General features: G+C 48.8%; 1 protein-coding gene across 5 annotated transcripts in view; it reads right to left on the bottom strand.

Moving 5' to 3' along the window:
• Nucleotides 1–21,193, bottom strand: part of DYNC2I1 (dynein 2 intermediate chain 1) — a 54,621-nt gene that overhangs the window by 33,244 nt on the left and 184 nt on the right. For 2 of the 5 annotated variants that reach the window (XM_044246939.1, XM_044246941.1), the window contains exons 2-8: nucleotides 16,623–16,676; nucleotides 14,774–15,194; nucleotides 12,446–12,537; nucleotides 10,169–10,477; nucleotides 6,231–6,307; nucleotides 4,708–4,762; nucleotides 1,988–2,053 (exon numbers count right to left, since the gene is read on the bottom strand). In XM_044246939.1, coding sequence (XP_044102874.1) covers nucleotides 1,988–2,053; nucleotides 4,708–4,762; nucleotides 6,231–6,307; nucleotides 10,169–10,477; nucleotides 12,446–12,537; nucleotides 14,774–15,194; nucleotides 16,623–16,676 — 1,074 coding nt within the window. Of the gene's footprint in view, nucleotides 1–1,987; nucleotides 2,054–4,707; nucleotides 4,763–6,230; nucleotides 6,308–10,168; nucleotides 10,478–12,445; nucleotides 12,538–14,773; nucleotides 15,195–16,622; nucleotides 16,677–18,621; nucleotides 18,960–21,193 lie in introns of those variants that run through there. The other 3 variants (XM_044246938.1, XM_044246940.1, XM_044246942.1) reach the window with 3 other exon arrangements.

Genomic DNA, 21,193 nt, shown 5'->3' with positions numbered 1-21,193 from the left:
TGATGACAAGGCTAGCTCTTTACTTAGCTAGAACCTCTGCCCGGCCTGCTCTTTTCAAAACCTCCCCCATCCCGCAGAGGAAGGCTGTGGCGTCAGCGCACGCGCAGTGAGCCATACCTCTCCCAGCCCTGGCACCGGGACGCCTTTAATGCAACCTGGACTCTCCAACAAGAGCAACAGAAATGCCGGCAGAAGTCTGTTCCTCCAGCTATATGCAGAAGAATGAAACTCGACCATTCTCTTACACCATACACAAAGATAAACTTGAAATGGATAAAAGACCTCAACGTGAGACAGGAACCCATCAGACTCCTAGAGAAGAACATAGGCAATAACTTCTTTAACATCAGCCACAGCAACTTCTTTCAAAATACGTCTCCAAAGGCAAAGGAAACAAAAGCGAAAATGAACTTTTTGGGACTTCATCAAGATCAAAAACTTCTGCACAGCAAAGGAAACAGTCAACAAAACAAAGAGGCAACCCACGGAATGGGAGAAGATATTTGCTAATGACAGTACAGACAAAAGGCTGATATCCAGGATCTATAAAGAACTTCTCAAACTCAACACACACAAAACAGATAATCATGTCAAAAAAATGGGCAGAAGATATGAACAGACACTTCTCCAATGAAGACATACAAATGGCTATCAGACACATGAAAAAATGTTCATCACTAGCCCTCAGGGAGATTCAAATTAAAACCACATTGAGATACCACCTTACACCAGTTAGAATGGCCAAAATTAGCAAGACCGGAAACAACGCGTGTTGGAGAGGATGTGGAGAAAGGGGAACCCTCTTCCACTGTTGGTGGGAACGCAAGTTGGTGCAGCCACTTTGGAGAACAGTGTGGAGATTCCTCAAGAAATTAAAAATAGAGCTTCCCTATGACCCTGCCATTGCACTACTGGGTATTTACCCCAAAGACACAGATATCGTGAAAAGAAGGGCCATCTGTACCCCAATGTTTATAGCAGCAATGGCCACGGTTGCCAAACTATGGAAAGAACCAAGATGCCCTTCAACGGACGAATGGATAAGGAAGATGTGGTCCATATACACTATGGAGTATTATGCCTCCATCAGAAAGGACGAATACCCAACTTTTGTAGCAACATGGACGGGACTGGAAGAGATTATGCTGAGTGAAATCAGTCAAGCAGAGAGAGTCAATTATCATATGGTTTCACTTATTTGTGGAGCATCACAAATAGCATGGAGGACATGGGGAGATGGAGAGGAGAAGGGAGTTGGGGGAAATTGGAAGGGGAGGTGAACCATGAGAGACTATGGACTCTGAAAAACAATCTGAGGGTTTTGAAGGGGTAGGGAGGGTGGGCGGCTGGGGAGCCAGGTGGTGGGTATTAGGGAGGGCACGTATGGCGTGGAGCACTGGGTGTGGTGCATAAACAATGAATTCTGTTACACTGAAAAGAAAAAAAAAAAAAAAAAAACACAACAGAAGTCTGTTTCTCCCCTTCACACCCATGTTCTGCTGTCTAAAAGGAGTAATAATCACCCTAATAAAAAGGGACTATGAAAGCAAAGGCGCACCATTTGCAATGACATGAGTGGGAACTCGAGGCTATTATGCTGGGTGAAATACGTCCATCAGAGAAAGACAGTCACATACGATCTGACGGATATGAGGAATTTGAAGAAGGATCATTGGGGGGGGGGGGAATGAAACGAGGAAACCACAGAGGGAGACACACCATAAGAGACTCTCAGTCTCAGGAAACAAACTGAGCGTTGCTGGAGGGGGAGGGGTGGGAGGGATGGGGGGCTGGGGGACGGACACCGGGGAGGGCACGTGCTGTGGGGAGTGCTGTGGACTGTGTAAGACCGATGGGCCGCAGCACCCCGGAAACAAGTAATACATTATATGTTAATTTAAAAAAAAAAAAAAAAAAGCAAACAACCCCAAGTAAAAGCACATCTTTGGATGGGAAGACCAAATACGAAAGGACGGGCTCTCCTTACCGCCGTTTCTTCCCTCCCATGCTTCGGGGCCAGCTTCCACACCGAGGCACCCTCTTCGCGGCTGTGCTGGAAGTCAGTGCCGAGGTCAGCCAACACGGAGAGAGTCTCCAGGACAGCCCCAGAGCCCACCCGGGCCCCCCATGGAGGCTGCCCTCAGTGGCTGAGGACTGGGGTTCTGGCCCCAAGGTAAAAATACAAGATTACCCAGGGCGAGTAAGCTCTGTGCCTTGGGTTTCTGCTCTGAGAAGTGGGGATAAGAACAGGACAGTGGCTCCCTGCTCACACACAAGGTTGCATGCCAAGACCCCAGCAATGCCTAAAATGTGGATGGTACCAAATCCTACACATACCATGTTTTCTCTTGTACATACACACCTACGACAAAATTTAATTTAAGACATGAACAGCGATAACTGAGAATAAAGTAGAACAATTATAACAACACACCATAATAAATGGTCTGTGACTCTGGTCTCCCTCTCAGTGTATCTTACTGTCCTGCACCTGCCCTTCTCGTGAGAACGTGAGATGACGAAATGCCCCGTGAAGAGATGAAGGGAGGGCAGTGACACAGATGTATGACGCAGCGTAGGGAGCTGACACGTCGGGGGAGGGCCATGTGCCCCCAGACCACTGTTACCACGGGTATGTGAAACCATGGATAACGGGGCAGCAGCAGACCTACCTCCTAGTGACTGGGACACATAAAGTGACCCTGTGCTGGCAAGGGAAACACCGATTTCCACCCCTGCTGTGGTCACCAGCACGAGGAAGGCACAAGTCCTAGACATCACTACCCACAACTATTCGGTGCATAAGACTGCGGACAGAATGATGTGTTACCATGAAGAGAGTATGGAGCTTTCCATGTATCCAGAGAATTATTCTGGCACATTGTAGGCTTTTCATGAGACTCAAGAATTAAAGCAAGATAAACTTGGTGTTAATGCTGTGAAACTTATGACCTAATCATGGGCCAAAATGAGCTGTCAAATCCCTTCAAGAATCCTTGTGGAGGTCTACGGCCGTACCACCCTGAACGCGCCCGATCTCATCGGATCTCGGAAGCTAAGCAGGGTCGGGCCTGGTTAGTACTTGGATGGAAGAACCCTTCTGGAGGAAAAGAGATCACAGATTTTGCTCTTCTAGCAAAAAAAAAAAAAAGATTGTAAAATGTCTTATTGATAATTTTCACATTGATTACATGTTGAATAATAATATTCCAGAAATAGTGGATTATATAGCATGTTCTTAAAATGAATTTTGTTTCTTTTTGTGTTTTAATGTGACTACTAGAGAATTTATTATTATAAATGTGGCTCACATTATACTCTGGTGAATACTAAACAGCTCCTTAGAAGAATCGGAAGATATAAGGAAGACACTATAAAATCTGTAAATTTTCATCCAACAATTCCAGTTTCAGAATTTATCCACAAAAAGTGTGAGGCAGAGCTGGTCACTAGAACAATGACTTGGTAAAAACAGGACGCTGCGTGGGGCGTGGGCGTGCGTGTGCAAGACAGAAAAAGGCATCCCTAACTCCCAAATACACATGTTCATGCACGAGGGTCAAAGCCTGTACAGCGAAAAGGTTACTGGGGAAGAAGTCGTTGAAAGGCTTTAGCTAGATGGCGAGTGATCCAACCACCCCCAAAACGAATGAATACAACACACCCGCATCAAAGTAACAAAAATTCCATGTGTTTCTGGGTATGCATATGGGATAAAGAGATACATAAAAATATGGCACAAGACATTAGAGATGATTATCTCAGGGTCGCTCAGGTTTCAGACAGCTACCAAGGAAAGTGACAGGAAAAATTTCCTTTGGGTACAATACCCCACATCTGCTCACCACATCACCTGCAACACGAACAACCAACTAGGAAAACAGCCGGACAATAACGAGAACCCCAGCGCCCACCACCTCACAGTCCCTACAGCTTCACCATGAAGACGATCCTGATGGTAATTACGACGGTGGGAAGAAAGTAAAGACCGGGCATCGCCCTCCACGCGCAGGGGACCGTCACGGGAGGGCAGGACCACGGGCATCGCCCTCCACGCGCAGGGGACTGTCACGGGAGGGCAGGACCACGGTGGTGTGCCCGTGAGGTCGTCGGAGCCTGGGCCTCCCTGCGGGAAGTCTTCAACACTGAGGCGGTTTGCTCACTTACCAGACGTCTGCCCTCTGTGGGGACAGCATGGGGACTCCTGTCTCCAGGAGTTGTCCCTTCCCCTGCGGGGCCTAACATGCGGCCAGCCGGGAAATGCTGTCGCTCTGTGCCCTAGTGAAAGGAGGCGCCTAAGGCCCCACTATCTTGGAACCCTCCACTTCTCCCTCTTATTCTGTATTTTGAGGCTCTTTATCAAGGATGTGTTCGTTTACGACGGCGACATCTTCCTGCGAGCTCGTGATTCTGTCACTACAAAAGGCCCCCCCAGGGCACCAGGCTCGTCTCCGAGTCGGACCCACTGCTGTGGGCGCAGCCTCTCTAGCTGCGACACAGGGGCCACGTGGAGCTCCCTCTAGTCCATTGTCCTACTTCCGAGCTATTCGCATCTTGTCATCCAAACGTGTCCGCTATGTCCTCCTGGAATTACCACTCGAATCACCCATCTGCTGGCAAGGGCTGCCGCAGGCTCTGCTCTCCGAGCCAAACACAAAGACTCAGGGCTACTCTTGCCGCATAATAAAGTCAACATCAATGTCTTACCTTCCCTCTCGAGTCTTTATCTCTTCCATTGTTTCTTACTAAATTCTCGGCATACCTAGGAAATAAGGTCAAATTCAAAATTAACTTTCAACAAAGACTTGAAACATAAAGCATGTTACATCTCAGCGAAGGCTCTTCTATCCGATCTAAGCTGCTAAGACGAGCAGACCTCCAGAGCCCGTCTCACTAGTGGGCACTAGGGTCTCCCTACATTGCTTGTACTTCAGCAGCGAACCAAGAAAGAGCCTCAGCAGAGAGAAGAAACTACGTGTTTTAACAAAGTTGTGCATGTGTATGACTCTCTATTCCTATGAGATTCTAGAACACTCTGTAATTTTATTAGTCACTCCCAGAAAAAGCATGAGATCCTCCATCTGTAAGAACATGGACGGAGCAAGAGAATAGTCTTCTAAGTGAAATAAATCAGAGAAAGACAAACACCATATGATCTCACTCATATGTGGAATTTAAGAATTGAGATAAATGAGCAAAGGGGGAAAAAGGAGAAGCAAACCAAGAAACAGACTCTTCCCTCTGGAGAACACGCGGCAGGTCCCCGGAGGGGAGGGCGGTGGGGAACGGGTGAAGAGGGAATGAGGCTAGCACCGGGCGGTGTGCAGACGGGCTAAATCACTACACTGTGCACCCGACACTAACATTGCACTGCACGGTAACTACACGGGCGTGTGCAGACGGGCTAAATCACTACACTGTGCACCCGACACTAACATTGCACTGCACGGTAACTACACTGGAATGTAAATAAAAACTTTTAGAAAATCTAGAGCTTATGTACAAAATGAGAATGTACACACCAACTCTAACCGGCAACCAAACGCACAGGGAAGAGGTGCTGTTGTTAGACTGACCCACGAACAAACAGCTCCGGAGGGTCACTCAACAGGCCCCACAGACGCAGACGTGCCATCCCAGCAGGCTGCTGCCTGAGCCCTGGCTGTGGCCAGTCTCTGCGCTCCGACTAACAAACACTGGTCGGGGGCCCTGGCAGTGCAGATGGGGGCCAGGAGCCTGCCCGCAGACACTCCACCCTCCCCAGGCTCCACGGGCTACAGGCCAGGAGCCCGCCTGCACACCCTCACCCCCCAAAGTAAGTGCTCCTCTCCAAGTTCACAGGAGCACATATGGAAAAGGACAGAATCAAGGGGCGCCTGGGTGGCTCCGTCATTAAGCGTCTGCCTTCAGCTCAGGTCATGATCCCAGAAACCTGGGATCGAGCCCTACACTAGGCACCCTGCGTGGCAAGGAGCCGCTTCTCCCTCTGCTCCTCCCCGGCTGATGCTCTTTATGACAAATAAATAAATAAAATCTGGGAAAAAAAAAAAGGCAAAATGGAACTAGTAATTTATAACAAGCTGCAAGCTCTTCTAGTGCACCCAGACTGTAATCTGGAGGGGCTGCACCAGGGCAAGTGAAGTGCTTCTGTCGTTCACTCTCATTTACTGACTCTAATCAGGCCCCGTAAGAAACACGTTCTGCGGAAGCACAGCGCGCCCGACAGTCACCAGAGAGCGCACGGTCCTTCCCGGCTGCCGGTGGGATCTCGTCGTGAACTTGCGCCCCGACGTCGGTGCTCACTGCTCTAGGAAACAAAAATTCCACGACACTCGTTAGCACAGCATAGTGAAGTCACCGTAACTGTAAGTTCTGTACAACAAGTGTGAACTCCGGATTTAACAAAAGCATCTCCACCACAGGTATCTCCTGAAAGACTGTTTTTACCCGCTGTCTTCAATCACATAATTAACGTAAGGAAGAGGAGTAAAGGAATACTAAAAGACGATCATACACTACCTCAGTGAGTAAAAGACATTTTTACTTATCAATTTCACATTACTTTCAGATAAATCTGACTAGTTCCTTACACTGCTTAAAATTATAAACTTTCAAACATAATGTGGATATTGCATGGATTCATCCACCTATAAAAAAGAAAATGTAAACAACTGATCTATACATTCTACTTCTGTAATTCTCTTGAATTAAGTGAATTTGTGAAAATGAAATTAAAACCATTAGATTGCAAGCCAGCAAATCCAGATAGGTGCTTTAAAGAGAGAGGCACACATTGAAATGGCCCGGAGGGAAGGGTATGAGGCAGGAATGGGACAGGTAAAGACCCAGGGGACCAGGGCCAGGGCATCCCTGGGGCAGAGAAAGCTCACAGCCCTGGGGACCGACCCACGAAGTGTGCAGAGCAGCAGGAGGCAGGAATGAATCACCCACCGAGAAAGGCAGCCTGGAGTGCAGTACACAATGTATACCAAAAGCCTTGAAAACAGTTAAAGATATTCAAACACTTTCTTGCATCTATAAATACTTCCAGGAAATTATTCCTAGAATACAAACATGTATTAAGGTTTTCAATCTGTTCATCAGTAATTTACGAAATAAAAAATAATTAGTAACCTGAATGTCCCACATAAGGTTGCCTGTTAAATAAGTAAGGTCAGGGCCACATGAAAGAGTGTGCCCTCCGTAAAAGACTATTTCCCAGATTAAAGTGGGAAAACAGCATGATTGCAATTGTGCCTTCGGTTACATATAGGAAAAAGAATCTTAAGTACATACATACTTATTACAAAATGGATTATCTCTTGAGTCTGGGATCATAGATAAATTTTGGGTTTTTTTATTCTTTCTGTAAAATTTTTTCCAAAATTAACTGGAGAAAAGTATAATTACATGTTTAACAGGAATAGCAGTCTGGCATCAGTCTACTAAACAGATTGGAATGGGAAAAAGAAAAATGAAATCAGTCATGTCAGGTAGGAAAAAATATGACTTAATGGCTGTCTAGGTATAAAGAAGAAGAAGGAAAAGTAGCTATGAGCAGCTCAGTGCCTTGTTCCCAAGCCGTGTGGGCTGGCCGGGGGGGTGCTGGGCTAGAAACAGACGCCCACAGGGGCCTGGGCAGTCACTGCCCAGAAGCAGAAAGGAGTAGGGCCCATGTTCAGCAGAAGTAAGAGAGGCATAATCACGCTGGATTCTTCTAACAACTAACTCATTATTCTAATAAACAACTCGTTAGAGTTATTATGCTTAATCATGACTTCCCAAATCCATCCCGAATGGGAGACCAGAGGAGGGGACACCTGGCTGGCTCAGGCAGTAGAGCACTCGACCCCTAATCTCAGGGTTGTGAGCTTAAGCCCCACGCCGGGTATGAAGCCAACTTAAAAAAAAAAAAAAAAAAAAAAAAAAAAAACAGAAAGAAAAGAGAAGAGAAAAGTAAAGAAATGAAACAAAACGAAACTGGAGGAGGTACACAATTAAAATAACAGATCAAAAATATCCAGAGGGACGCCTGGACAGCTCAGTCAGTTAAGCGTCTGCCTTCAGCTCAGGTCATGGTCCCAGGGTCCTGGGATCGAGTCCCGAATCCATCTCCCTGCTCAGCGGGGAGCCTGCTTCTCCCTCTGCCCTTCTCCCCTCTCACTCTCTCTCAAATAAATAAATAAAATCTTTTAAAAAGAAACAACATATGTCTCACTAATCACTGCGATACACTGTGTGCGCATTTGTTTCTTTATCAAATGGCTTCTCCGATGACATCCGAGCACAACAATAAAAACTTTCGGTCACAGCTGTCCCCTCCGCCTACAGAACAAGGGCGAGCACCCAGTGGCCACTCCATAAAGAGGAAGAAAGTATCAAAGACACGAAGTTGGTCATCATCAGGAGAGTCTCTGGAGGGGACTAGTTACTACGGCAGTCTTTACGGAAGGAGCACTGTTGACGGCGACCGTTTTATCCACAGGGGCCGCCTCTTACCTCCAGCCTTAACAAAACCCAAATGTGAATGTTGTGACAAGTCTCAGAGAGGATTTCTGTGGGAAACCAAAGAGGGCGTTTCTAGTCACTAAATCTGATACAGGGATGTGAAATAGGCAAGTTTATTAAAATGTTAGTGGGAGAGGGGCGCCTGGGTGGCTCAGTGGGTTGGGCCGCTGCCTTCGGCTCAGGTCATGATCTCAGGGTCCTGGGATCGAGTCCCGCATCGGGCTCTCTGCTCAGCGGGGAGCCTGCTTCCCTCTCTCTCTCTCTGCCTGCCTCTCCTTCTACTTGTGATCTCTGTCTGTCAAATAAATAAATAAAATCTTTTAAAAAAATTAAAAAAAAAATTTAAAAAAAAATGTTAGTGGGAGGATCTAGAAGGTGGAAACCTGTGAACTTTGCTGTATGTTTACAAATGCTCATAATGAAATATTGGGGAAGACTCCCTAAAAAGATTTTGATCTAGGGAAAGAGATTTAAAACACAAGAGGAATGAACACGTGTCTGTGAGGGCCCGCTCTCAATTCCTGCCTCCCTCAGCTCGTTGACACGCCAGCAGGTAAACGCTCAGTGGGCCTGATCCCAGGGAGGCCCAGGGGCTTGAGATGCACGTCTGTGCGCGGTCAACAAAACTGCTCCAGTCAGACAACCGTATGCTCTGATCACGGGCAGGGCAGCCGGTGCCAGGGCGGGGTGCGGTCCCGCCGTCAGGGAAGGCACAGACGTAATTTATCACACTCAGCCAAGAGCCAGCCAGGAGGGGCACGAGGCCAGGCAGCAACTGCAAAGATTTTTCAGGACATTCTTAACAAACACTCCTCAAAAACGCACACACATACTTTCCTGGACGGGCACCAGTCAACCAGGGGTCCCAGTCTCTGCCCCGAAGGCCTGACCCTCCTGAGCCTCACTGCACCTGACCCTCACTTTGCGTCCACCTGAAAGGGAGCACCACCAAGAAACAGAAGAATGAAATCGCTTCGCTTCAGAGTCTGGATAAATGGCACAGCAGAAAGTATATACACGAAAACAAAAGATACAATTAGGACAGGTTGCAGTTACTACCAATATACACGGGAGGAAAATTAGACCCTTCGCAATCAATAGCTTTATTTTTGTGTTCTGTTTGGTAAGCTTACACGACTAATTCTGATTCAAACATTTTGCTGTATTATCCATTTACTTTGCACTTAATATCATCATCAAAATTTCAATTTCATGACAGATTTCTGAGTATATGTTAAAAGTACATTCACAATATAATCAGAAAATCTGATTTCATATTTCCTAGTAGACCAGCAATTTCTCCATATTGATCACGTCACACACACTTGCGTCACATTTTTACCAAGGTGACAAGTCTTATCCTCTGGCGACAGGGAGATAAAACTCTTCCCTGTGAGTGCCCGTCTCGGATGACCACAGAGGCTAGGAAGCATCAGAAATGGTACCTTGGGGGCACCTGGGTGGCTTGGGTTAAGCTTCTGCCTTTGGCTCAGGTCATGATCTCAGGGTCCTGGGATCGAACCCACGTCACGCTCTCTGTTCGGCGGGGCGCCTGCTTCCCCCTCTCTCTCCGCCTGTCACTCCCGCTGCCTGTGATCTGTCTCTGTCAAATAAATAAATAAAATATTTTTTAAAAAAAAAAGAAAGAAAGAAATGGTACCTTGGACTCCCTTTTCTCAAGATCGTCTCTCGACAACCTCTCTCTTCTATCGGGGTCACTCTGGCGCCTCTGTTCATCAAAATGAAAGCCTTCCTTGTGTCGCTTTTCCTTGTGTCTTTCTTCCCCTTCCTTGTCAGAGAAGGAATTCGTCTTTTCTTTTGGATACTTTTCTCTTCTTTCCCTTGTGCTGCTTTTTTCTCCATGTTTCCTCTCTCGATCTGGCTCTTTCTGCTTCCTGTGTCTCTTTTCACCTTCTTCATTATACAGCCAGTACTTAAGAGGATTGTCTTTACTGTCGCCGTACTGCAGCTTTGAAGGGGACAGATGGAAAACGCGTGAGCACAGGAAACATGGGCCACCATCCTTCCCACATGGGATGGTAATGTGTCTCACATTATTGCCCTCACTCTTCCTTCCCGACTCTAGGAAGGAGCTTCTGGAAAGAAAAACCCAGTGCTGGTCACACAGCCCACAGGATAGCGGCGACACCATACTCCAGCCTTCACCCTGATATGGAGAACCACGTCCAAACCCCTCAGCATGGCAAGTATGCCCCCTCCGCCTCAGCTCCATCCTTGTCATCCTTGACACCTTCTCTCCAACTGTGAATGCACCTGGCTCTCCACCAACCCCAGTCCCTCCTGTGAAATGTGTCACGTCTGGGAGCAGAGCATCACATGCCCTGCCGACCTCTGTCCTTGGCAGTTCACATGTCTGCTCCCCAATAAGGGAGATTCTTAAAACTGGACACTACTGTTAAGTCATCACAGGTTCCCCTAGACCACCGTGGGTGCTCAGTGGTAACTGCTGACTTCCGTCACACGGCGACACACAGCTCTATGCAGAACACGCTGCCCAACACGTCAGATTTCTGGCCCAGACTCCCAGTTTCGGAAGCATCATCAGTATGTCTCAGCTGAACCCCAAGTGGAACTGCCCTTTCCTCCCACCCAGGGCCTCCTCTCCTCACACCCAGCAGTGGGTCACTGCTCACTCTCCAGCCACAGGGCCCCTACCCTCTTCTCGGCTCAGTCCCCGTGATCCCCGCTCCTGCCACCCCTTCTACGGCCACCCAGCAGCCTCCTGACTTCTCTCCTTCACCTGATTCCCACCAACTCTACCCGTCTCTGCCAGCACCACCTTCCTAAAGAAAAACGTGCTGGCAAGCTCCATGAGCAGCTCCTCAGTCGGAAAGTCAGATTGCTACCACACATTTGCCACCGAAATCAATCCTATGGGGATTAAAAGATTTAAGTGCCAAAAAAAATTATAAGGATCCAGAACAAAATACAGGCAACTACTTACGTAATCCTGTGGGGGGGGGGAAAGGCTCTGTGAGCCTTACATCAACAACCAACAATGAAAGACCCGATACTTCATAACTGTAAACTTACTCATAAAACAAAGTCCCACAAACAAAATTCGAAACAGAAACGGGAACAGAAGTAACTAGCAGGGAGCTCATCTTTAAAGTACTCTTAGAATAAAATGCCCCATTAGGAAATAAGTAAACATACACAGGGAATAACTAACAGCGGGGCAGTGAGCCCTCACATAAAACGCTCAGGAGTGCTTCTCTGTTCTGAATCAAATTAGCAAAGATTAAAAATTACGATCATGTCCAGTTGCTGCTTTGGACACGGGCAATTATACTCTGATGATGTAAATAATTACAGCTTTTCTGTAGAGCAGTAAGTTTACATTTACTTTCATCTAGCAAGTTCATTTCCAGAAATTCATCAGAGGAAAATAATTAAGAACAAATGTAAAAACTTTACCTCATGGATGTCTTTATAATTAAAAAAAATTCAGAAGCAACCTAAGTGTCCAAAAAAACCTAGATCAATACAACTATGACATACCAATAGTACACTGAGCAGTCATTAATATTATAGAGAAATAGGACTCAGAAAAATGTTCCCAGTGTATCCAGTTTAAGGTTTATAAAAGAGTAAAAATCCAATTTAAGAAAACAAATAGATATATATGTACACACATACAAATGCGTATGTAAACCTACTCTGTGAGGGTACATACTTAAATATTATCAATAAGTATCTTGGGGTAGAATTTGTTTTTATTTTCTTCTTATGGTTTATCTGAATCTTCTCCATTTCTCAAAAGCACCATGTATTTCTCCTGGAAAGAGAACAACATGTACGTGCAAGGAAAGGGGAGACCTTCCTCAGACCGTGAACCCTGTGTGACACTTTCCCAAACTGCTCCTACTAACAGCGCGCAGACGTGAGGGAGCCCTTCCTGGGGGAGTCCGCGTACCTTTCTCTCTCTGTATCGTCTCGCTCGCTCTTCGTCCCCCCTCTCAGGGTCTTCATCTCTCCTCTCCTTCTCTTCTGTCCTCACTTTGCTTACTACAAAAACAGAGCGTATTTTTAACCTCCCCAAACATCAGCACTTAGGAATGACCTTCCCACACCTTGCTGCCCTCTCTACCCTGCGTACGTCGTGCGTTACTGTGCAGTAGATGGTAACACATACGGAAACATACTCACCAATTAAAACACATCCCTCAATATTAAGCATGAGAAGTTCTAGAATCTAAACTTAAAATGGACGAAAGAGGGAGACCACAAGGGCAGCTGCCACGGGAGCAGCCTGGACAGATCAGACTGAGCCCTGGAAACCCGAGAGAGGCACCAGCCCCCACACATGCCAGCTGAGCACCTGGTCACGGACAGAGGTGCTCAGGGAGACAGAGCCCCATCCACTACGAAAAACTGGCCCAGTCACCAAGTGCTCGGAGGCCAAGAGAAATGCCTGCCTTGGGGGACAACAGGGGAACTGCACCAGCCCCACAGCCTCCAAGTGCCCACTGCTGAGGGCACCAGGCAGGGAGAAGGCCCTTGTGAGAAGGAGGCAGTCTGCAGCCCACCTGCCGGCAGCCACCCCTACCCACAATGTGGGATCTCTCCCTGCTAGTGGAATTAGAGATTCGCTTTTGAACATGCACAGACCAAAAAAAAAAAAAAAAAAAAAAAAGTCATAAGGTTTAAAATTAAGAGAATCAATAAATTAAGAGATGAGGACAAAATTAAATAGAAATCACTGAAACCAAGTCCATTCATTCAAAAAGTGCTTGTGGAGCAGTCAGTGGGAGCCTGGGATATGAGAGACACCAAACAGCAGGGGAGACAGGAGCAGGAGCAGCGGGGAGCGAAGGGCCAGGTCCCGGGAGACTGCAGGAGAAAGATGGGGTCCAAGGGACTCCCAGGTTCTCTGACCAAAGGAAGGGAAGGATGCAGCTGCCATCAACTGAAGTGGGTAAGGCTTTGGGGAAGCAGGATTTGCAGGGATTTCAGAAGCCCAGTTCAAGACCCGCGAAGTTTGCAACATCTATCAGACATCAAAGGACAAGAGGATATGCAAGCCCAGAGTTCAGAGATGAAACCCAGCTGGGAACCAAAACTTAGGAATCAAGAACAGATGTTTCTAATCATGAGAAGGGACGCAGTCACTGACAGAGACAGAACAGCTACACCAGTCCAAAGATCACGGACACACTTCACAGAAGGGGAGGCTCAGACGAGACAGGGAAGAGCCACATAAATGGCCAAAGAAGGGGGAAGGAATGTCACAATTATTCATATCAATAATGCACTGAAAAGACAAGATCAGGTAGCAACCAAAAAAGATCTGAGAACAAAAATGATGTTATTAAAAATGCATACCAAGAACATCAAAAGAAATCACCCTAAAAAGAGGCAATGGGAGTAATAGTTGCTGTTAAACATGTTGAGTGGTGACCCCGTTAACTCATAATCCCTCCACCAAGGATGCCTCACCCAACACAAATGCACGCCCACGCTCTGGAGGGCACGGCTGCTGGGCTCTGCAGACCTGGGCAGCGGCCCTGGGAGCAGAAAGCAACAGTACCTAACAGAGAACATGAACGAGGGGACTTGGTTTCCGTCCGGTTCATAACTAGGACCTCAAGCCTTTCTGACGAGTCTAAGAATGACTGTGTAATCTCTAAACATATTCCTTGTTGGTTACGTTAGCCAGTTAGAAGTTTTTAGAAGAGCGTATACTATTTGTATAGTGCAAAAATGACAATACTTACATGGGGAGGGCAGTATGCACATTTACCTTAGAATTCCTGGGAATCAGATAAAAGCATTTAAATCTTGTTCAGAATAAAACTGACACTTTTGAGGAATTCTTATTAAAGAGCACTATTTGTTTATTTACAATGTGGGCTGAAATTTAGTTAGGTAATCTAAAATGTGTTTCAATAGTAAACCTCTAGCAAGTAATGAGAACATTGTTACTCTTTTCACTCACTGAAATGAGTTTTAAAAATGCCAAAAAGAAAGTTGAAAAGAGCAGACACACACACACACACACACACACACACACACACACACACCCCCCACCCCACCCCACGCCCCCGGAGGCCTGTACCTTCGAGGTCAAGCTAAGCCACTTATGCAAACCATGAAAGAAACGCGGGAAAGAGGACAGGGACCTGAGCACGAAGCTACGAAGGTCTTTCAGCGAGACAGACAGGCTGCAGCCGGTGGCTAAGCGGTGCCACAGGAGGGACTCCAGAGCCGTGCAGCGGCTGTGGCTCCACGCGGGGACACGCACCTGCTCCCATCCTGCGCTCTGCTCTGTCCGGGGGCTGCCGGCCCAGCAGGTTATGGTGGGCAGCCATCTGCCTGGGCTCCTCCCTTCTGGCTCTGCGGTCTCTGTCCTTGTCCCCCCTGTCTTTTCCTTTACTGTGAGACTTCTCTGTGTCCTGCTCTCGGGATTTCTCTTTATGCCTTTCCTTGTCCCGGTCTCTGGAGTCCTTTTTCCTTTCCCTTTGCTTTTCTCTGTCTCTGTCCCCATGAGGGTTGTCCCTGGAGGGGTGGCTGTCTCTCTCGCCAGGCCTCTCTCTGTACTTGGTGTCTCGGTCTGGGTCCCTGTGCTTGGGCTCTTTGTTTTCAGGGAGGTCCATTTCTGATTCCTTATGCAGCTTCTTTTCTCTGTGTTTCTTATCTTCCTTGGGAATACCTGATTGTGCAGCCTAAACCAGGAAAAAAAAGCAAAATTTGGAATCTGGGTCACACTCAGTGAGAGGTCTTAACACTGGCTTCCACTGCTCTCCAGCCTAGCAAGTGGGGCCGGGAAGAAGTGTCTGAATCAGTCAGGGGAACAGACTGAGCTTGCCTACGACTGGCGACAGGTGCCCGTTTATTAGAGACATTCACGTTTGCTGGCAAGTCACAGCTGAAATACTACAGGGAACAGGAAGAAAAAGAACAGGATGTTGAGGCTTTGTCTTAAAGTCTCTGAGACACCACACTTGGGTCCAACTCAAAGAACAAGGACTGACCGCCCCCCTCTTATAAAATTCTCAGGTCTTGATCTCAACCCGTTAACCTTAGAAATAAAACTACCAGTTACGTTACCAGCAGAAATGGGTTTCTTCGGGAACGGAGAGAATTGCATTCTGGGACAATTAAGCTGTGGCAGAGCCGTAGGGGGTTCTGTGGAGCAAAGGACAGGAGGCCCCTTCACAGAGGAGGGGGCGTTGGGAGGAGGGGCTGCTGGGAGCTAAAAGTCTGCCGGTGTGAACTGGGAGCTGGGAAGCGGAGTGGCTTCTCGTTGGCTGAGCTGGTGCCAGGCCAGGAGGAACCCGTCCCTCCTCCTGCCGGGAGAGTAAAGCAGCATCCGCATGCCTCTCTTCCCGCCGGGTCTGCAGGGGACGGTGGAGGGGTGGAGCCCGAGCGCTGCCCCTGCCAGCTGAGCGCTGCCCCTGCCGGCGTCCCCACTCCGTTCCGGAGCAGGTTTGCTGTACTCGCTTTCACAGCCCAAAGCTCCCTCCACATAAACCACACAGAGACATATACCCACATACATGAACACAGGCACAAACACACATGCAAACGTGTCACGCAGAGAAGCCACTTGTCTGTGCACACACCACACACATGCATGTGCACACACACTGCACATGTGCCCTCAATGCACACCACACACAGAGAGACACATACACACATACATGAACACAAGCACAAACACAGACATGCAAACATGCCACATAGAGAAGCCAAGCGTGTGTGCACATACCACACATACACATGTACTTAATGTGCACCACAGACACACACACAAACACGCATGCACATGTATTGCACAGAGAAACCATAAACGTGTGCACACATCATAGACATACGTGTGTGCACACCACGTGTACCCAGTGCACACAAACACACACACACACACACACACAGCCCAAGCCCTGACCCATAACAGAACCTGACACAGCTGCTGGGATGCCGGGCTGAATGGGGCAACCCTGTCCCACCAGATTCCAGACCTATTGACCATACGGCTTTATCTCTCGGTCAAAAACAGTTCTGAAATGAGCCACACAGAAGCCAGGTTGAGAAGCAGGTGAAACCGTCCAAGCTCCAAAAGGACCCCAACTCAAATCTTTCAGAGACAGTACCAAAAGATGCTTTCTGAGGTCATCTGCTTTCCACGTATCATCTTTTGTTCTTCTCTAAAAAGAAAAGAATAAAGTTAGAATTTTTAAAGTTTAAAAAACTAATTTTGTACACTCTAGTGAGCTGCTTTTTCATTAGGCCATTTAAGTCAATGGCAATGAGTCCTTCACATGCAACAAATTACTACCTACTAGAAGAAAAGGTAATAGTAATACACATTTTTAAAAATTATTTCCTAGTCTAAAATTACCTATAAACAATTACAGAATGGGGCGCCTGGGTGGCTCAGCGGGTTAAAGCCTCTGCCTTCGGCTCAGGTCATGATCTCAGGGTCCTGGGATCAAGCCCCGCATCAGGCTCCCTGCTCAGCGGGGAGCCTGCTTCCTCCTCTCTCTCTGCCTGCCTCTCCGCCTACTTGTGATCTCTGTCAAATAAATAAATAAAATCTTTAAAAAAAAAACAATTACAGAATGTGTTCCTCTGGCTACTTCGTAAGTGCAGGTAAAACACACCCCCCACCTTCCCCACGTCACCCAATGCCTGTCGATGCCCGGTCCCACTGCCCAGCAGTATTTCTGTCTGCCAACAGAGCAGATGCCCCTGGAGTGTCCCTGCCCAGCAGGCCACACCCCCTCCCACCCCCCAGGGGCTGAGCGTCCAGAACATGACGCCTCCATAAGCACACACACTTCACCTGCCACGGGGAAGACACACTTACATAATGAAGGGATCCAATACATAAATTAATCAAGGATGTTTCCTACAGACAAAAAGGCAGATTTACCCAGATTACTTCATTTTCCCTTTGAGAAAATGTATTTTTTTATACAGATTGGTTGATTTAACAGAAGGCGTCCTTGGTAAGATACGGTGTAAAACAGTCGGCAACAATTAGCATAGCTGCGACTTGGAGTTCCTGAACCTTAAAACTCTTTCTGTCTCAAGTTCACTGCTCTGTGTAGAGGTTTAACATGGGCCCTTCTCCAAACGAATGGTCCAAACTCAACAGAGAGCTTGTGGGCCCGTGGGAGAGGACAAGGGCTAGAGACCCCGAGAGTGGAAGGGCGCCGGCCAGAGCCTGTGGACCGGACCCCCTCCCGGCAGTGATTACATGAGTTACGCTGATCGGCAAAACTCCTGAGGGCAACAGCTCCCCGAAAGACCACAAGATCTTCCTTCTGCCTCTTTTACCAGCCCAAGCTTGAGCACTTGAAAATCAGGCAAATGGCCTTGCTCACCCCTAAAGATTTTTCTTCCTTGTTTTCTCTTTTAAATGTCTTATGTTATGAAAAAAAAAAAGTTAAAGGTCTATTTTATAAAATAACACACGCTCCCTCATACCCTATCCCAGCCCCCACGTGTCACATGTATTTTTAGGAACTCTGTGTAGATATGTGAGGACAGAGTGCTTCAGACCAGGAGTCTTTTGTCTTTTTTACCCTCTACTCAGCCATGGCCTCTTAAAGACCAAATCCACCAGCATTTCAGTCCCTGCCCTGTGGAACGGAGACACCAGTTAAACTCTGGTCTCTCCAAGTACAGAATAGAAAAGGCAGCGCTTTCCCCTACAAGGAGAATAAACTCCACTCTGAAACCAAAACAAAAAGAAGGGAGCGGCCTACAGAGCAAACCCTTCAAGCTCCAGGATTGCTCAGTCCACACACAGGCAAACCTGAGAGTTCAACTCCATGAGGTCAATGTCCACACCGGGTGACCCTGGGCTGTGGGTCCACTGCACGTAAAACGAGCAGTTACTACAGAAAGAGCCCCGTGTACCAACCAGCATCTCACCCGAACCCCAGGGCAAACTGGCTGACTGATGCCCGTTTACCACGAGGCTCTCCGGAGCACTGTGCGGGGAGCGCCTCAGACAGCCCTCATGGTGTGGTCCGTCTGCCCCTGCTGTACAGCAGGACTTCTCGGCACTTCTCGGCACTTCTCTTCCACCTCACGCTGACACCCCAGGAAACCCCAGAGGGAGGGGGAGCATGGGCACCTCACCTGCCATCCTTTCGGGAGGCAGGGGCTGCAGAATATCTCCTCCTGGGTCACCTTCCTTTTCCCGCAGCACACCATTTACTGTTTGCTCTCGAGCCAGACTCAGAGGCAGGAAAGCCAGAGTCTGCCTCTTGGGGTCACACCCCAGGCCCATTACCTCCGGTCATCTCTCTACCCCACTTCCCTATTCCCAAAAAGCAGTTTCCCCAAAGCATACAGATGCCAGGACATTTCACTCCAACTAAAGAGCTCAGCCACCTGGACCTGCCTCCAAACCCCTCAGGGGATATAATTTCCACCAGTTCCACCACGCCACCCAGGGACTGCCAGGACGTCTGGACTGGCAACGCTGCGCAGCCACCCGATGTCTTCACAACCCAGAACCTTCTCAGCTGGGCAAACACTCCCTTGCTTGCCAAACGTTAAAGCTAAACGTCAGTTGAACTGGTTAGCTGCATGTTAATAAAGGCTTAAAAGTCTTAGGTTGTCTTGTTTTCCACAAATTGTTCGAAATAAGTTCCCGCAGCTCCTGACACATGGAGGCTAAGCACCCTTGCCCTCAGCATACTGGTTGTTGGTTGCCGTGGCTGGGCTGCACGCCAAGACTGGCCTCGTGGACACGGCACCAACATTCCGTTCTCAGATGAGATGCAACCCATCATCGAGTCCTGCTATTTTTTCTTGTAACGTTTCCTAAAATGAAAGAAATCCACTCTTCCTACCCAGTTCAACTGTCCCAAACCCAGCCCAGTCTTTCATACTGTGGCAGTCACGTGGTCTGTATCTACAGCACCACTGGTCCAACCCAGGGGATCTAGTTCATAGCATCCACGGACACTGGAGGCCACAGAAGGGTGGCCTACCAAGCCCACAGAGCAAGAGACTAACTAGTGCATTTACCTAAAGATGCAAAGAGAGGAGGCTGGCTCATACACAGCTTTCAGACTCAGACATAATTTACCTTTAGTTGTCTTTTTAAAAATTACCCCTTAGGGGCGTCTGGGTGGCTCAGTGGGTTAAAGCCTCTGCCTTCAGCTCAGGTCATGATCCCAGGGTCCTGGGATCGAGTCCCACATTGGGCTCTCTGCTCAGCGGGGAGCCTGCTTCCTCCTCTCTCTCTGCCTGCCTCTCTGCCTACTTGTGATCTCTCTCTGTCAAATAAATAAATAAAATCTTAAAAAAAGAAAGAAAGAAAGAAAGACAGACAGACAGACTCCTAAGGAGACTCTGTACTGAGCACAGAGCCCAACATAGGGCTTGGTCACAACTCCAAGATCACAACCAGAGCCAAAACAGAAGGCAAACACAAACTACAGGAAAATCAAAGGACCATTTCAGAAGAGCATGGTCCAACTATGAAGTCAACTACACAACTAACTGAAGGGAAGAAAACTTATTCCAGACATAGTTGTTGAGCAGTACAAGTTGAGGGACACAGGACTGCCCTGCTTAGTTCTGCAGTGAACGCTGCTTGCATAGCATGCACCGGTTTTCGACTTAAAAACCCACCTATTTTTTTTAAAATCACAGAAAACCCAAGTTAAAAAAATGACTTATGAAAACAGAATGGGGGCGCCTGGGGGGCTCAGTGGATTAAGCCTCTGCCTTCGGCTCGGGTCATGATCTCAGGGTCCTGGGATCAAGGCCGCATCGGGCTCTCTGCTCAGCAGGGAGCCTGCCTCCTCCTCTCTCTCTGCCTGCCTCTCTGCATGCTTGGGATCTCTGTCAGAAAAGAAATAAGGTGGGGCGCCTGGGTGGCTCAGTGGGTTAAGCCGCTGCCTTTGGCTCAGGTCATGATCTCAGGGTCCTGGGATCGAGTCCCGCATCGGGCTCTCTGCTCAGCAGGGAGCCTGCTTCCTCCTCTCTCTCTGCCTGCTTGGGATCTCTGTCAGAAAGGAAATAAGGAAAGGAGGGAGGGAGGAAGGAAGGAAGGAAAAGAGAGAAAAGAAGAAAAGAAAAGAGAGAAGAGGAACCCTAAGGGCAGGCTATGGAAGCGGGCAGGGCCGACTCACTCCCTACCCGCCCGAGGAAAGCTGCAAGGCGCGCCCTACCCCGCAGCACACCCAGAAACAAAGGACGCTCTCTAACGCGTTACCAGTAAACGGGGGGAGAGGACGGGAAGGAAAAGTCGGCCGCGCACGCAGACCGCGGCCCTCGCCCCTCCGCGCGCACGAGGCCCGGGAAGCCACGGGGACGTCCGGCGGTCGGGGACGCCGTTCTCACGCTTTCGGCGCCCGCCGCGCCCCGGTCCCGGCCCCTCCGCGAGGCCCGAGCAGCGGCTCCTGCTCCGGCCCGACGGCAGCCGCCGGCTCAGCGCAGGTCCCGACGCGCCGCAGAGGCCGGGAGTCCGGCGCCCGCACCGGACCGCGCTCCCGCCGCCGGGTCGGGCAGGGCAGGCGCCTCGGCCCGCCCGCCCCCGCCGTGCTAACGCGGCCCCGACGGGGCGGAGGGGGCGGCCCCCGCCCGGCCACACGGCCCCTCGGCTGAGACCCGTCCCCGCCGCGGCCCGGCTGACCGCGACGCGCGCACCCTGCCGCCCGCCTCCCGGGGCCCACTGCGAGACCGCCCGGCGCGC

This window comes from Neovison vison, chromosome 4 (genome assembly GCF_020171115.1).
Source record: "Neovison vison isolate M4711 chromosome 4, ASM_NN_V1, whole genome shotgun sequence".
Lineage (NCBI taxonomy): Eukaryota > Metazoa > Chordata > Mammalia > Carnivora > Mustelidae > Neogale > Neogale vison.
The sequence above is the reverse complement of the archived record's forward strand: the minus strand, read 5'-3'. Positions and strand labels throughout refer to the sequence as shown.